Source organism: Cucumis sativus, chromosome 4, assembly GCF_000004075.3.
Source record: "Cucumis sativus cultivar 9930 chromosome 4, Cucumber_9930_V3, whole genome shotgun sequence".
NCBI classification, from domain to species: Eukaryota; Viridiplantae; Streptophyta; class Magnoliopsida; order Cucurbitales; family Cucurbitaceae; genus Cucumis; species Cucumis sativus.
Window position 1 is genome coordinate 13,518,660 of NC_026658.2, and position 18,152 is coordinate 13,536,811.

Here is an 18,152-nt window from a genome sequence, read left to right on the forward strand (position 1 = left end):
CTATTCTTTTCATACTCATACTTCTCTAAATCATATGGGGTTCTATTTATTGTGTGTACCATTTCCTTCATTTTCATTTTTTTCACATTTTGAAATATCCTTTCTCTCTCGTCGATCGAAGACTCTAAATACTCTTTGTGTTTTGATAACGGAATGAGAGTCCAAAAGTTTATTACTATTTAATTATGTAGTAACTGATTTACATAGATTATACAATTAACTAACCATTTTATAGACACGTATCTTTATAAAATTGGAGGAGTTGTATTGTTGGTAAGAAATTCCAACATAGTTCGATGGTTTATGAATATATGAATTACGATTGAAACACTTTTATTAAGCAGATTGATTGGGGGATGGGAATGGGATGGAGGAGGAGGAATCAGAGAGAGTGTTGGGCAACAAAATGGTTGATGAGAAGCATTAATTGATTAGAAGCTTCAGAATTTGGATCAATGGTAAAGAATCCATGTTGTTTTTCTTCAAACTCCACCAAGTCTATCTTCTTCCCCTGTTTTTTCAGCTCCTCTACGTATTCCACCGCTCGATCTTTCAGCAAATCGGCGCCGGCCACCACCACCACTATCGGATCCATTTCCACCGCTTCCAAGTTCAGGCTTCTCGGTCCGAACACATTCACAAGAGGATGATCAGTGTTGCTTCCGATTGGGATCGACAATCTCCAAAACCTGCTCAATCGTCAAAACCAAAAACTAACTTCACTGTAATCGAAACTCAAAAACTTCAACTTCAAATTCAAATTTCATTATCTGATTTCAACCTGTCGATGAGCTCCAGATTGAGAAATGCTTCTTTAGAGCCTTCAGCCTCGGACCGAGTCCTCACCGTTCCGCCGAAGAATGGCCCCAGGAGAACGTAACCTCTCACTTGAACTGGCGCCAACTCAGGCGAACCTACGCCAAGTCCCACCGCAAGATGATGAGCGATGTTTCCACCGGCGGAGTCACCGCTGATGAAAACTGTGCTGAAATCGGCCACTTCGGCCAGCCAGGGATCAGGGTGGTCTGATTCAGCTTGGGCTTGAAGCCACCGAAGAGCCGCGAAACCGTCATCAATGGCAGCCGGGAGGCGATTTTCCGGAGCGAGACGGTAGTCAGGGGAGATGACGAGAGCAGAAAGCTCGGAGGCAAGGCGGAAGCAGTAATTTTGGCAATTGGGCCAGGTGCGGGAGCCGATGCAGAAGCCGCCACCGTGGATGTAGAAAAAGACGGGAAGCTTGGGAGAAGAAATGTGGGCAGGTTTGTAGAGACGGAGGTGCAGGTTGTGGATGGGGTCAAAGAGAAGGTCTTTCCATAGAACGGAACCGTCGTCGAGGACAGGGACACTGAAGCTTGGATTGGAAGAACGGACTATCGAGCCATCGCTGTAAACGCGGAGAACACCACGACACTCATCGACTTCAATGGGAGCAGCCATGGCTTCAGCTCAACAAAGAAGAGATGAGAAAGGAAGGTGGAAAAAGGGAAGAATTAAAGGAGAGAAAAGGGCGAGTGGCCGGCAGCCGCCTGAGACTGCCGTTTTCTGGTGAATACTTCTGTCCTATCGAATATCATCAATTGGTTTTTGTTTTGTTTTACTTTTAATTGTTAAATGTTATATGATGTTTGAATAAAACTAATGGTTATTTATTGTGAGGATAATACAGATGTGAAGGAATACGAAAAGATGCACATAACGCTGACAAGGCAGACATTATATAAATAAATGGTGTCTGCTTCAAAAAAATACCAATTTGCTGATGCACAAAAGCACCACCACCACAGCCAAAAACAGGCCGCGTCATATTTGTACAAGCTTCTCCTTTGGTTGAATTTTAGGTGCTGAAGTCCCCGTCTATTTGAATCAAAAGGACCCAGTTAGACCATTAATTGACTAACTGATTGTTGAATGCAAGGTGCTTACTTGGTAAAATCTATTTAGTATCCACAGATTGTAAGCAAGTTATTTCCCCTTGAATCAGTCCAGCAGTCCGATTCCACTTCATAAAATATCATCCTTGATGAAAGTAGAAGTTATAGGGAATGACCTTTGTGACAGTCGGAGAAGCATACCTCAATTTTTTAAATGTAGAACTGGAGAGGTACATAGGGAGGCTGCGTCCAATTCAATTTATCAACTATGCATGATCCATACCCAACTATGCAGCGAAGACACGAATGGGTGAAAGAGAAACAACAGTGAGACGAGAAGGGAAGTGAAGTGAATGAAAGAAGAATAAAGATCAAGACGTAATATTATTATTAAATTATACTCTTTCTCATTTTTTTGTTCTCTAAACGTACATTCATAATTTAATTTTTTAGAAAAAATTCACGTTAGTTAAACATCCAATACAAAAATGGAATATGAAAACTAAAAACAATAATGGGAAGATAAAAAAAGGACAAAATAAGAAAGGAGTTATGTAATAATATGTATAGAAGAAGTAGCCAAGTAAAAATGTTTACTTCTCAAAAGAAAAGAAAAGAAAAGAAACGGAAGACAAAATGAAGAAGTGCCTGTTGTCCTGGATGACAAGAAATGCAATACACAGCCGTGGACAAAAGATGAAGTTTACAACCATGACTGCCCCCCAATTCCTGACTAAACCAAAAAAAAAAAAAAAACGGGAAAATAAAAGGGAAAAAATTTTAATAATAACAACAATAATAATATTTGAGGTCCCCAACTATACTTTGTGTACATTCAACTACTTAGTCAAAAAAAATCTTGTTTTATGAACTATAGATTACAAACTCAACTGATGCTGAGGGAGGGCCTCTTTTCTCTCTGCATGGTCAACGGGTAGGAGGGAGGGAGGATTAGGAAGAAGTAGTAGGGAAGAGGGGAGGGAAGAGTAACCCTCTCCACCTGTTGTAATTAACAAAGATCAGGGGGGGGATTTTGATTTTTTTTGACACTAAAAAACAAACACATCCATCGAAGAAGAAGCAGAAGAAGAAGAAGAAGAAGAAAATCCTTCCCCCATCATCATCCGTTATCCATAATCCATAGAATATCCCATATCCATCGCATTGCTAGAGAATAAATGGCCAACAGAATCTAAATGGAATCCTGCTCCAGTGCTCACCAATCTAACAACCCCATATGTGTGGTAGCTTTTCCAACTCATCTACTAAATTGCCTCTATCAAAGACACAACCAACCCCAGCCATGTCTTCTCTTTGTCTTTATCTTCTTTCTTTTCACTAATTGTAGATTTTTACTGGCTTCTCAAACGTATGACGATTCTGCATCAATTTTTCAAAAAAATACAAAACAGCAAAGCAATGATCACCAAAATGTTCGTATTAATGTTTCATTCAGTTTAATCCATAATAAATGTTAGAAAATGTTTTGCAAAAGATATGGACATTTCACCTGATTTGCTGTATAAGCTCGTTTGGGTGCATTGTCAGTGTGCTCCAGTCCAAGATATTGCTCCCACGCACCATAAACATCTCTTCTCTAAACCAGATACACACAATTATATTGAGAATGCTATCTACTCAAACCTAAGAACACGTTGGATAAAAATAAAACTTCAAAACGAACCTGAAAACGATTTGACACAATGTCTGTGTCTTGGAGGTACTCTGGACGACCTAGTGAAAGAAATGCAAATTTCCACTGAAAAAACATAGACAGCAGAAAATGCAGTTAATTTAATCAGGAGTGCTCCAGCTTAATAATAGTAATACCAATGTTTTCTAACTTGTAATTGTGAACACTACCCATCTTAGCAAAATAAGGCTTGTCCAAGATGGTGCAAAGAAAAAATTAAGAAGGTACCTTGGCAAATTCCTCATCTGGAACCTGTAACTTCTTCTGTATTCTCAATTTAATATCGGCCAGAGTCTCTCCCTCGTTTATGACTAGGAAAAAGGGCTCGCCGAAGTTCTGAATTTGCTATAGATAACAAAGGAAACTCCATAGTCATTAAAGAGGTTATCATGTCCAGCAATAATCCTATTTATTCTAAATACCGAATATCCAAATATCAACAAATGACACTATTATTTGGACAAGGTTGCATCATACTTACCATCTGATTCTGAGCGGTGTCTTTAGTGAAATGGTACACATGAATTAGGCGATCGTTTGGACCAAGGTTTTTCTCTTCTTCTGGAATCTGTAAAAAGAACAAGAGGACAAAATGAGGCTATAAACAAAGCTAAGAGAGTTCACATTCTAAAAAATCTAAGAAATTTCCTTGCATAAGAGATGCACCTCTTCTGCCCGCAAAGTCCAATATTGATCATTAATGTTCTCAATCTTTTCATTAGGAGGAAACACCTGTGTCAGATGACAGAATTAAACTATGAAGAAAGGTTGTTCGTCTTCAGTGTCCAATAAAGGAAAAAGAGTAGTTATATACAACTATTATTTTTTCAAAGAAAATGCCATTTGCATAGAATCAAAACTAAAAATAATGTCAACGATATAAAGTAATAGCCATGCAAAGACCTCACACGGTCACACCTTGTAGATCTTATGGTAGAAAACTTCAAGCAATCTGAGCTCTGCATCTGGATGAGACAATTCAACCTATTTATGAAGGTAAAAATGTAAGTACAAAGAATAAATACTGACAAAAAAGCACGAAAGAAAGGGATATTGTAAAAGCCTCTACCCTAATAAAAGATGGGCTGCACTGATGACACGTGTCTACCAACCCACAATAGATTTGGATCAAAAGTTGAGAAATACCTTTGTTTTAAGATCATTGATCACATCCGCTACGGTGCTCTGTTTTGGCAATCTAATTGTATGAATAACCACCTGATAGCATGGGATATAATTGTTAGGAAAAAAGTTGTTACACAATGCACTCAAATGTATGCAAATAAGCACGTAAGAAATACATTTACAAATACTTATATTGTAACATATCCTAAACTTGGAATTCAATCACTATATAGTATATACTCACTTCATCCTTAGTTGCATGATGAAATGCTACTTTAAGAGTTTTCAGACCTTGTAACTCTGGAAGAGGGATGTCCAATACTTCATAGTATAATATATCTGACGTCTGTACATGCAATTAGGTAAAAACCATTAGATTTTATGAAATATTAATTGTGCTTATTTCTCAGGGAGTGGGAATAATAACCTGATTATAATGAACCAGCATATCGGACAAGTGTTCCACACCACGATATTTGATTGGCTGCGGTTTAGGTTGCTGAGAGTAACAATTATGTGACGTTAATCTAATTTTTGATGGATCATCTACACCAAGCTGTTGGGCTAGTCTTTCCACCACTTCATCATATGTATAAAGTTTTGACCTAAGAAAACAAGACAACGCAACATACAGCCAAAAAATTTACGATTACAGCAAGTCGAAGTCATAGACATTTTGTATAAAGTAATTCAAGTGGTGGGCACTTTATAATTGCTATCACAATAATAAATAATCTGTACCACTTACATTTCCAGACAAAAATCATCTTCCTTTGGCTTCTCTAGGGATCGGAAATGAACAACCTAATAGCACAAATCAATTATCATAACCAATCAGTGCCTAGACAATCAATCATGCACAAACCACTGTCTAAACTATAAACCTTTGGCATTCATTACAGGACAAAAGCATAGAGGTAAGGAGCCTTGAAGTGTTTTTTTTTTTTTTTAAGAAACAAAAAAAAATTACTTTTCAAGGAATTGAAAGAAAGTAAAATAAAAAATTACAAAATCCCAGTTTAAACATATATCTGGTGAAGAACCCAATAAGAGATCGGAAAAATTATATCATGAAGAAGATTTTAATCTAGCAGTCTCACAACAGCTTTCCCATGCAAAAACAGAGCAAGTAACTAAATAGTAACTCAAATCAAATCCTCTTGCGCTGGGACATAAAATTCTAGACATGCACACCTAAATCTCAAAAGCCAGAACACTAGAAAGTTATGGCATGAATAACTCAAAATCCTTTTCAATTGAATTTTCTCAAAGATGTAAGGAGCAACTTACTTCAGTTTTATGGATTATTCTAATTTATCATAAGAATGCTTGAAGGATCTCAATGGATTTTTCCAACTCACATTCTTTTTTCAAAAAGTTAGGTCTGATAGTTCCTTTTCCAAAAAGTTAATGAGATTCTTTTTTACAAAAATAAACTATCAATATATTAATAATTCCAAAAAGTTTAAGAGTGAGCATTCGATCATATGACCCTACAGCAGTTCCACCAAACACGTTGATGTCTTACTTGACGGTTATGCACATACTCCAAAAATGAGGGGACATCAGGGTAACGATACTGTTCTGTATTTTCAACTGGAGGGGACTTTTGAAAGCAAACAATATCTCCATCTTCCAGCTGCATCAGAAACAATAACTTTTAGATTAACTACTGTAAATACTTCAAAAAATCAGCACAAAGATGCACTTGTAAAAACAGCATTACCTGACTTGCTCGAAATGTGAATTTCTTGTCAATAGGTTCACACATAATGTTCGGCTCAAACTTAATTTCCTGCAATAAAGCAAGTCTTAAGAATATCTACAAGTATCATTAACAAGGCCACAGAAAACCAATGGTCATAGACTCATATAATTGCAAGCGTGAATCTTTGTTACAAAAATATCAAGACCAAGGAATTCAAATGTCAAAGGAAATCTTTCTTGCAACCAACATAGATGTTTAAGAAGAGGAGAGATATGGTTACTAATTCAACCAACTAACAGTGCTACAAAGGCATTTAATCATACTGACCATAAGAACATCAAAAGCTGATTCTTAAAGTTAAAGTACTTATCAGGACTAAAGATCATATATGTCAATAAAGAAGATAGCAAAACCTTCCTTGCTATTCTTCCTTTTTCTTTACATCAACATCAATATGAGAAATTTACCACAACTTGCAGATTAATAAAAACTCATAGTTTCCCATAATTTTCTTCATTAAACAATTTGCAGATGAAAATTTGTATGAGAAAAATAGATGACAACTTGCAGTTCTAGCTTGTTGCATTGTTTGTTACTGGATTTGTGCATACAGATAAACCTTTCAAACTCACCCCTTTCCTTAGCTACATCATCTTTTCAAGATAATAATTTCCAATTAATAGGAGACAGAAATTTATAGTATATCAACAATTAATTGGAAGGATGAAGCCCAGACCTCATAAAGTTCAATCTCTTCTTCAGGAGCATAACCAGCCATTTCATTCAATTTCGTCAATATTTCAAAAGGCTTCCCATTACCCTTCACAAAGAGCCTTCCAACGTATCTAAAATTGTAGAAAGATTAAGAGTGAAACACCATGTCAACACATCACCAATTCCACAAGAGTAGAGTTGAAAGGGGAATATCAAACATTCTATCAAATACCTCAGCTCTTCTTTCTCAGGCTCATAAAGCTTAAAAAACAATAGGATATCATCTTTTGTCTTGTCTGGTGGAGCAATAGGCCGGGAATCCTGAATGAAATTGTAAAAAAAATTATACAAATAAGAGGGATAAGAAAGTAGTCACAAAATTAAGAAATGAGTGAAAAATACAGTTACCGGTCCATATTCCACCTCCAGTAATAACTTCAACTCAGCGTTGTGAACCTTATTTGATACCTCTCTTAATTGTCCAACCTATAGGAATGGCCATCTTCAGAAAATTAGAAAAAACATGAGAGAACATGAAAGCGGCTCCATTAGCACCATAGTACCAATAATGGGAGAAGCAATAATTTTTCTTTTTTGAATTAAATTGAGAGAAGCAATAATGAAACACAAGGTGTACAATTGAAGAAAAGGAAGTGTCCTCGCAAAGCATAATACAATTTACAAGTTAATCGATGACATTTTCAAGCATTCTATATAATGATATAGTAACATTTTTATCGACCCCTTCCTAGAAATTTCTAGCTGTCCCCGTCTCTGAACAAAAATTGTACTCGCGCCTTTAAATGATAAGTTTAAATTGCAATTTTCAAGTTCAAGCTCTGTCCCTGCCTTCAGAACAGATGTATTTCCACCTTTACAAGATGAGAGATAGATACATACGGATTGTGCTTCTTCCATAGGTGTCAATGGTCGGTTGGGTCGGTAAGTGTGGTTCTGACGCTTTGCCCACAACCAATATCGCTGAAACTGGATGGGTATACCAAATTCCTTAGCCACCTCCTCCTGCACATACCATATAATAATATTTTCATCAAGTAAAATAGATGATTTATACCCGATATTGCTGAAGATAGCACACCAAAAAATAATAATAAATAAAACTAAAAATAAATAAATGGAGTACCTTGAAAAGGTTAAATGGCATTTGCTTCTGGATGCGAAAGCTCCGTACTTTGTCATGATCAACAAGATCAAAAAATATATCTTTTCCAATTTGTTCAACTAGATCTTCATCTCTAGCAACCTAATGATGAATAGACCAATCAAATAGACACACTCAGGCATTTCAGTTTTCAATAACTTATGATTGAAAGCCACTTGCAAACTAGTGGAAGGATGATTACACTCCAAACCTTTATGATAGTATAGAGGTGTGCCTCTGCCTTTTCTTTCTTCTTGTGTTCTTTTTCCTCTTGCTCTTTCTTTAACCTTTCCTGAGGTAGTTCATGTAAACGTAGTTGAATCACTAACACAAAAACAAGCAGGAAAAGAGTAGGAGATAACTTTTGGATACCAATTACTTCAACCCATATTTTTTCCAATATTTTTCTATGAACCTCTTGGGTTGAGTGACCTAAATACTCGAGATTGGACCTGTTATACTTCAGATCCTTACTAGATAACGTAACCAAGAAGATCTGTCATGCATCAGATCCTTACTAGATAAAGAAGTGAAGCTCAAAATCCTTTAATTAGTTTCCAAACCAAGTATCCTACTACTTGGCTAGCATTTGTCTGATATCACGCCTAAGAAGCATGCAACAACAGCACCATACCCTGAGATGTTCGGCAATGTCCTTCTCATCCACGTTGCAAATTACTTTGTCTTTGTCACTTTCACGTATGTACACGAGCATGTATGCATTTGAGTATTTGGTAAACTTAAAAGGAGTGTTGTTGAAACCAGGATTCGTCTGAGGTAACTGTTAACCACCAGATAGAATATCATAAGCAGAAACATGTGTATCTCAAATTAAAGTCTAACGAAAATATTCACATGGAAATAATACCTCTTCCTCACCGCCATATTGCTCCTCTAGTGCCCTTTTTACATCTTCTTTTGTTACCCGCTCATCATCAAATTTGTACCTGAGCCCAAAAGTTTGTGTAACATTAGAGAAACACAAATTAACCTGATGAAGGTTTGTTTTTTGTTAAAGGAAACAGATGGTGATAGGGTTTGTTACGAAAAGAAATCCAAAAATTTGTTCAAAGTTCCACTAATTTTTCTGTCTTTCCTCACTGGAAAAAATTGATGGTGATGAGAGTTTGTTACAAAAAGAAATCTAAAAATTTGTTCAAAGTTCCACAAACTTTTCTGTCTTTCATCTCTAGTGATAAATTCTTCTTTTCAAACTCTTCAATAGTAATCTTGGACATCATGATAGGAACCTGCCCCAATCACTTCTCAATTTGAAGATTATTACAAGGGTCGAAACTAAAACTTCGATATTTTATTTATGTATAGGCATGGCTGCAACAGATCGAGCAGCCCCTTAAGGACTGTGGCAGGTATAAAATCTTGATGAGTAAGTTATACCAAAAAGGTGACCAGATGCAGTTTATATTTACCACATAATCAAAACACCATTACAAACTTCCATAGTTTTGGTTCTCTTTCACAATGTAGAAATTTCTTATAGTTGAGTCAGTCCAGCAATGCAAATTAGTGTAGATATTAAAATGGACAAGTGCCAAATGCAAATCAAGAATGGACTGGATCAAAAGTCCACAAAATACCATTGCTCGGAGAGGGTCGGCCTGATAAAGGCATAATAATGTCCACCATGCACCCCACCACTGTGAACCAAGACACTGGACCCAAAAGAGAAAGATTATTAACTGTATAACATACTCTACAAATGAACTGAATAAAGATTTACAGAGAGATTTCCAAGGATAAGATGATGAACTGTGATATAATTATGAAAGCATACAAATACCATCCACAAAATTCAAATTAGCTCACATAATTACCCAACAGAACATTTTATTTGTTTTTGACCAATTGAAATAAAAACAAAACGGACGAGGTGATTTGCTTTTATCATTTTTGTTCCTTTTAAATTTGATCATCATGCATCTACCAAGTTCACTCATACAGCATCTTCTAACATGAAGACCTCTACTGATTTCATTCACTTGTATCGTTCTTCAGTGCACATAAAACACATACATCTCATCGGAGATATAACATTTTCAAACTTGAGGAATAAAACAACTAGAAAGAGGAAAAAGGATGGCCTAAAGTTGATGTTCTTACAAAGGAACTTCCTTGGAAGAAAAGAATGCACAAATGTGGACCTTAGAACCAATCTATCAGTGGTGTATGCGTTATTCTTAAAAAAAAACGTTTCCAATCTATCAGTGGTTGTCCTTGATTTCTAAGGAAACAAAAGAAGAGTGGGAAGAGACCTTTATTCCTCCAACTTGAAAAATAAAAATAAATAACTGCCAAAATTTAAGCTAAAAGTTTAAGCAACTAACTGTTTAGTTGTTTATTTGGGAAAAAAAAGAGAGAGAGAAAAAGAACAGAAAGAACCAAGCAGACTTCAAATTTTCAAAAGCTAATCATAAGTAGTTGGTAGGCAATAGGCCCATTCACACAGATATAGTCTTTGACTCCATATGAGCGAATAATTAGGCATCCATTGTACCTATGGAGAGTGTAAAGATTCCGCACGGTTTTATCAGCTTCCGGTGATAAATACTTCCCATTTTCTCGATCAAGGTCAAGTTGAAGGGGAAATTCATATCGATCATTGATCTACAGTATCAGACACAAAGTTACAATTTAACTGCTTATACCAGTCAGCAACAAGAAAGGTCAATATCCTATAATTATTAGATCTATCCATGCAGTCAATTGTGACTTTTCATAATTGTTCAGTCCCTGGAAGAACGGTTAAAAGAATGACAGTAAGATAACCATATTTTGATACTGACCTTTACCATAGTGTCTCGCATGAAGTCATACTCAAATCGTTTTAACTGGAGTTGAAGAACAGGGGGGAAGTCAATGAACAATACGCCCTTCTTGGCATCCTGTATAGGAAATTTCAGATGGGAAAACCTCAGTAAATGAAACGAAGGAAAGAACTTTACATAGGATGACAATCTGAAATCACGAAAAGCAATTCAACAAAGCATAATCATCGATACTAATACTATTCCAATGCACTCTCCAAAACTTGCATGCTATCAAAGAGCTCCACAACAAGATTTTGACACAAAAACCACACAACATCTAGCATCACCAAAAAGAACACGTTTTCTCATTTCCAACCCACAACAAGGGGAAATCCAAACATCATAATTTCTTAGAATCAGAAATTAAACATGAAAGACCCACTCTCTTCGGATGAAGATCAAATAACCTCAATGCTCGTCTTCCTATAATATCATACTACATGTCCCTGTTCAAAATTCAAAATAATAACAAAACGGAAGTGCCAGTACAATATCTCATTTAAAAGATAGTGGAGAAGGGGAAGATTTGGCTGCTTGATCCAGGCTAGGCAAGCCGCAGGGCAGCCGCCCTTATTTTTGCACTTTACTTTCTCCTAATGAAATTTGTTTTCGTTTATAGAAGATCGTACCTACTAGGGAAGCTTCGCAACATAATCCTTTTTTTCCTTTGTTGATAAAAATAAAAAAGTGAAGTTTTGTATCATAATCTAGATATAGATTTTCCAAGTTAATTTCTTTACTTGTTTAACAAGAAACAACTTATCGTGTTAAAATAAAAGAGAAAAAATCTTCAAGTGATACAAACTTCTAAAAGGGTGAAATTAAAGAAAAAATCTAAAACAAAAGAATTAGAGACAAATGCAATCAAAAAAAGAGATTAACAGTGAAAATATTTAAAGACCAATTCACTGTTCCAAAACTCTTGCCCCTTCTGAGAACCAAAATAACACAACGAGAGCTTCCAAACCAAAGTGAACTCCAAAATAACACAACGGGAACTCCACAAATCACTAAGTCTCATCAAAGACATCGGCGAAGGGCAGACTTCTTATAAAATCAACATCTTTTCATTTGTACGAAAACTGTTTGTGTTGACTAATCTGGAACACCAGCAGAAGATAACCAATTCATCACATAATCACATGTTCTTTCTGCCATAGTGTCTGATACAACCCAAAATTTCCCAGTTAATTTCTTTATTTGGAACCAAAGGTTGGAAAAAAAATCAACTAGAACGTCTAAAACTCGTACAAGTATCCAATTTTTGTTCGAAGATGCATCTTTGCCGGAATGGTAATGAAATACTGAAATATCCATTTGTTCTTAGGTTGCCCTCTGGCTCTGTTCTTTTTTCTATTACCACATTGTAATGTAACTACTATGTTCTGTGTTCCTTCCCACAGATCCTGCTCCCCAAACTCAATTTCAAAATTAACCTCAAGTAAAGCTTCAATGCCTAGTGTAGCTTCTCCGAGTAGACGTCAAATCCAACCACCTACACACCCACTAATACTTATGCAATCCAGTATCCAAATCAGCATTGTGATATCCTATATTCTCATACAAACAACAGAGCTGCTGCTAGTTACAGTACAATCGGATCGGATGGTGACAAGAAAAAATTATTGAACTGGTTGTCATACATTGCAATATGACTATTATACTATATTTAAACCCTAATCTGGTGGTCTCCACAGTCAACTTGAAATTATTGGCTTCCGAATATGAAACACTTGGAGCTGAAAAGGGTGACACCAAATCAAAGCCTAACTACAAAAATCTAAACATGTATGCCCCTTGTTTGTCCTCCACATTCAAATCAAGCTCAAGATATCCAAGCAATTTTCAGTATGAAAACCCTTATTATATGACCTCCACATTCAGATGCTCCTTTACAGTGTCTGCCACTAAGTCTACTATCATGATCTTGCTCTTGTTTCTGTGGATTAGGTCCGTTTCTGCAGTCAGAATTGGACTCTCTTTTTAGTGGGAGCTGTTGTTCTTTACTTAGTGCCCTTGCATATTCTTTCATTTCTCTTAACGAAAGCACATTTTCTAACAAAATACAATATGTTATAATATATAAGAAAACCCAAGACTAAAGACCAAAACTATTCATTGGCAGTCTGAATCTGGGAATGTGTAAATGAAGAATAGCATAAAATATTAAATAGAACAGGGAAACAAAAACCACATAAAAGTCGCCCATGAAGCATAGATACTGCATGTGAGGTATTGAATCAGTATCAGATTCAATAAAGCTTAACACTGTTCCAAAACTCTTGCCCTTGCATATTCTACACATAAAATATTTGTACTCTCATATACTTCTTAGATACTATCTGATACACAATTTGGCATATATGTTCTTTTTTAAAAATATTGGATACAAGTGTTCCCTTCAAGAAATAAGCAGCCGATCAAAAAAGCATTACTACCCCAACCCCAAAATTAAAAAAAGAAAAAAGAAGATAAATACCAAACCCTAGAATCATGTAAACTTCATCTCTACAAGCAAGTCCCCCAAAGTCATGCAAAATTTTGCATTGTATTACATTATCTTCAACAATTCAATGAAGTTCTTCTATCTTCATACTTCTCCATCTGATCTTCTTCTTCTCTAATTGATACGACTCTAATGCACCAGTACCATCAACCTTTTCTAATATATTTCATTGACTATTCTAATCTCTGATGTTGTCTTTTGTATTGAATTTCAATATTTTCATTGTATTTTGTAATTGTCATTGACTTGAAATTAATGCTTTCAAGTGGATTGCATTTAGCATCACATATCCATATCCATATTCTTCAAAAAAAGTTATCCTCAAAGTATCTATATCCTAGTTTTTCAGTAATTGACGTGTCGTTTCATCTTATTGAATCCATATCTCATATCCATATTAGATTCTATGCTTCATAGTTAGTCGCTAAAACTACCCGATAACTAGCCAAATGTAAGAATTTGCTTATCTAATTAAAATAAGTTAATTGAACTGGACAGATAAAAATTGTCCATGTCCCATAAAATTAATTTCCAACCAACCTGCAATCCATACTGTTCAGCATGATACTTATTATCACCCTCAAGGCGTTCTACTTCTACATACTTGTCAAAAGAAGCATACACATCACGACAGCCCTTGACATCGAGCTGAAGATCTGAAATCAAAACATTAGAAAGGAATTGCCACTTTCAGCCAATAATAAAGGAGGTAGCATACTCATATTGATTCATAACCCAAAAGTAATTACCATAAAACGATTCCTTTCTTGTTGACTTATAGTCCACGTTTATACATTCAATGTAATTCATATGATGCCCTTCAAACAATTTTTGTATGGTTCCCTCCACGACAGTTCCCTGTATACATGAATAAAGTATTCATATTAATATAAATCATTATCATTCAATCATAAAAATTCTTCATGGCAGCTCAAATCTTCTTTGCTATAAGGCTTGAGAAGCATGGCCATATTGTTTACCTTCATTTTATCTTCAAGTTTTTCAGATAAAACCCTATTCAGTTCCTGGACATCATGCTGCATAAAAGAATCATATGTGTCCCATCCAAAAGATTTGGTAAGTTCTTTTGTTGCTACACTACTGTCACTGTATTGAAGCTTGTAAAATAAGCTCTGCAGAGCTAAAGGGATGCTCGCAGATGGCATATCATTTTCTGTAGTAGGCATATGGTACACGGCCTGAAATAATAGTTCAAACACTAACTTATTTAGGATGTCAAGTTAGATTTTTATGTCACGTGAAGGAAGGAGGAATGCAGATGGTACATCAATTTCATTAGCAAAAACATTGTGCATAAAAATGGTTATTCAATTTCATTGATTTCATTCTATAGCTGGAAAATAATGTGAGGATGAGAAGAAACAGCACAATAACCCACCTTCCGGAAATATGGAATGTGGTAAAGAGTTTGAAGAAGTGAATTCATATAACATGTTGCTCCTTGATTTTTAAGACCAACAAAACCTGTCTCTTTCTTTGAATCATATGTCCAATAATCGACCACTCTTCGAACAAGGACCTCAGCTTCAACTATTAAGGTATCATTAACAAGATATCCTCTTGTAGGGTCATACAGTTCGCTGAGGGGCATGAACGACGTGAAGCCCCAATCGCTTTCCCTGGCATTGAACTGATGTTGAGTATCTGCAATTATTCCGTAGAATCGTGTCACAGAAATATCTATTCACTGATAAAGATGTTCCCACCGGATAATAAAATCAAAATTAAATTTTTAAAAATACATCCAGAGTCCTTGACCATAACAGGGTGATTCAAAACAGGGGTGAAAGGCCAAAACTTATAGCAGTAATAAAAGAAACCTAAGTTCCTGACAACAATAGGAAGTCATTCCAGCCATAAAGGCTGTATAAATTTTATATTTGCTTTCACAGCTACAGAAAGATCGCATTATCTTCTTGTCTTGCTTACAGTTAGACATAAAAATGCATCCAATGTCTAAAAAATATAATAAAGATCGACATAATCATAGTATATAACCCTCAAGATAGCCAAAAAATTAGTCCAAAATAATTAAGTACTGAGAACGTACCTTTTCTCACTGAATATTTATTATGGATTTGATTGATGACACCCAAGCTGAATTGAGCATATCTGCTCCACCCATATGGCAAACTTGCAGAATCCGCAACATCCAAATACATAGACAGATGATCTACATTGTTTCCTTTTGGGAAAATAAGAATTCGCCTAGCCAAAAGAGGATTTACTTGGTGAGAAAATATGCACACGTATATATATAGAAACATGTGCACGTAGTCCGTAGATATATAACATATGTATTGACTTAAAAGACTAGCATCAAAAGGGATATATACCATTTGTATCCGCCAACAATAAAGATTTCAGAATATAGCTTCTTTATGTTGAGCCTCGTGAAGTTATCAATTCTCCATGTAAATCTTGACGATGGGGGATCCTCGACGGGCTGATTCTCTACTGTGTTTCCTGTTTCCGATTGTGGAACAACTGATGGTTTGCAGAGGGGGAGAGGAACAAGAAACGAAAAACTTCTTTAAAATCTCCTTATACAACACTTGAACTGTGAACGCATTTTCAGACTTATTTAAAACAGGAAAAAATCAAAAAGAGCACAACCACCTCCAATTTAATTCCGACAGGGAAACAACAAACTAATTTGTCCGAGCAAGTAAATTCCCAAAAGTAGCAGTTGATATGCCAATGAATACCTTCGTCTATCATATGTAGTAGTAACTCTTAAGGGGAAAAAAGAAAGAAAGAAAGAAAGCAACAAGATATCCTGGCGAAAAGAAAAACAAACAAGTTCGACAGTAGCGAAATTGCTTGTGCTAAACATTTCCAGATTCTTTGAGTAAACCGTACAGCCAAGAAATGATCTCAAACACCGAAATAATTCAATTAGATCAATAGGCAAGACAAAAGCATTCGATTAGTTAGGAGAGATAATTGCACAGATCAAATGTGAAGAAAGTAAACCTTCCATAGGTTGATGATTATTCTCCGCCAAATCCGAGTGCGGAACAAGCATCTCCTCGTCCTCTTGTTGCTGTGAATGAAAAAAGGTAGAAGCAGAAATTAAAAATAGGAATCGGATCCACGATACAAAATCTTGATTAGTTCAGATATCTTGTAAAATCCAGACGCGGCAGTCGGCAACAACAAGAACAAAATTGCACCGGAATGAGATGAAACACAGAAATTGAGCGCAAAGCCCTAGATTAGCGAGCAATAAGAGTCAAAAAATGATGAAAAGCAGGCAAGTTGCAGACAATGAAATTAAGATTGATACTTGAAATTACAATAGAAGAAGAAGAAGAAGAAGGAAACAAGAGATTGAGTGAGTGAGCTCGCAAGAAACTATGGTGTTTACATATGAATTGCAGAGGGAGAGAGAAGAAAGAAGAAAGAAAGAAAGAAAGAAAGGAATAGGAGAGAGGTTTGGAGATAGAAAGTTTACATCGACGGGAGCGGGAGTCATCACAGTCATGGTCTCTGCAGCCTTGGAAGAGAGAGTTAGGGGTGGGGGAAAAAGAAAAGAAAAAACCAAAATGAGAGCGAAGTGCTAAACGAGGAATGTCACTTCCTCATTATATATAATGGGCACTTTTGGAATTTCGTTCATCTTACTTCCAAGGGGGCATTGCTCGCCATACCATCAAACCTCTCTTCCTCTCACTTTTGGGCCTATTGTACCTCTTCCCCTGTCCTTCGGCCCATTCTCACTTTAACACTATCATGGGCTCCACCTTTTAATTACTACCTTTTTCTAAGTCTATCATCATTAAATACGTTACCAACATTTTTTTAATTATCGTAAATATAGTCAAATCTATTCGTCGTAATAAGCTGTATCGAGACTTGTATGAGTGATGAAAGTCCTTTCCAGTAACCGAACTTGTAGCTTTGTTAGGGTTGGTCTTCCTCTTGAAAGCTCTTTATGTACCATTTATGTTCATCACTTAAAGATGTAGTTTGAATGCTCAAAATTTTCACATTCATTAATATTTTAGAATATCCGTTAGTTGAGAAGGATGGAATCCATGTAGACAATGTATATTAGTTAGGTAAATATCTGTTTGAAGTGTTTGTTTAGTGCGTTTGCAATCCATTTGAGTTTACGTGGTCTAATGCAAAATATTTTGTGTAAAGGAGCATATAGAAAAAAGAGACAAGCCTCGCTTGATATATTAACTTTAACTTGTTTACTCTAGCTAGCTAAAGTTCACTAGACATACAATAAAACAAATAATACATAACATGATATCCAAAAGTGTACATGCTATCTTACATATCATTTGACCATGGTACATCACAATGTTGCCTAATCAATATCAAAGTTCGTTAATGCACTTTCCAGCTCATACCGATGAAAAACACACATGTAGCTAGATTCTTCAATAATTCTCCAATAGTTTATCTTTTGCCAACATCGACATCGTCTGCAACTTTTACAAACGTTGCAAAAACTGCTAATACAGTCACATAGACTACTTTGAAACTTTCATACAATTTTTAAGTCAGTTA

General features: G+C 35.9%; 2 protein-coding genes across 2 annotated transcripts; both read right to left on the reverse strand.

Annotated features, from left to right (window-relative positions):
* Positions 1 to 244: 244 nt before the first annotated feature.
* On the reverse strand, positions 245 to 1,636 carry LOC101219642 (probable carboxylesterase 15). The gene is made up of 2 exons (XM_004142204.3): positions 782 to 1,636; positions 245 to 689 (listed from the first exon to the last, which is right to left on the reverse strand). Exons 1-2 carry the CDS (start codon positions 1,435 to 1,437, stop codon positions 383 to 385), a joined length of 963 nt encoding a protein of 320 aa, XP_004142252.1. The 5' UTR covers positions 1,438 to 1,636; the 3' UTR covers positions 245 to 382.
* Positions 1,637 to 2,410: 774 nt separating this feature from the next.
* Positions 2,411 to 17,231, reverse strand: LOC101218853 (ubiquitin carboxyl-terminal hydrolase 13). The gene is made up of 32 exons (XM_004142126.3): positions 17,086 to 17,231; positions 16,605 to 16,674; positions 15,965 to 16,115; positions 15,679 to 15,836; positions 15,007 to 15,272; positions 14,588 to 14,806; positions 14,357 to 14,465; positions 14,148 to 14,263; positions 11,078 to 11,176; positions 10,789 to 10,898; positions 9,872 to 9,946; positions 9,142 to 9,220; positions 8,908 to 9,054; positions 8,485 to 8,565; positions 8,256 to 8,375; positions 8,012 to 8,134; positions 7,520 to 7,597; positions 7,344 to 7,432; positions 7,134 to 7,242; positions 6,416 to 6,484; positions 6,218 to 6,328; positions 5,438 to 5,493; positions 5,117 to 5,294; positions 4,934 to 5,035; positions 4,711 to 4,782; positions 4,483 to 4,548; positions 4,231 to 4,296; positions 4,046 to 4,132; positions 3,793 to 3,909; positions 3,556 to 3,630; positions 3,382 to 3,468; positions 2,411 to 3,251 (listed from the first exon to the last, which is right to left on the reverse strand). The coding sequence occupies exons 1-32, from the start codon at positions 17,113 to 17,115 to the stop codon at positions 3,210 to 3,212; spliced, it is 3,357 nt and encodes a 1,118-aa protein (XP_004142174.1). The 5' UTR covers positions 17,116 to 17,231; the 3' UTR covers positions 2,411 to 3,209.
* Positions 17,232 to 18,152: the final 921 nt, after the last annotated feature.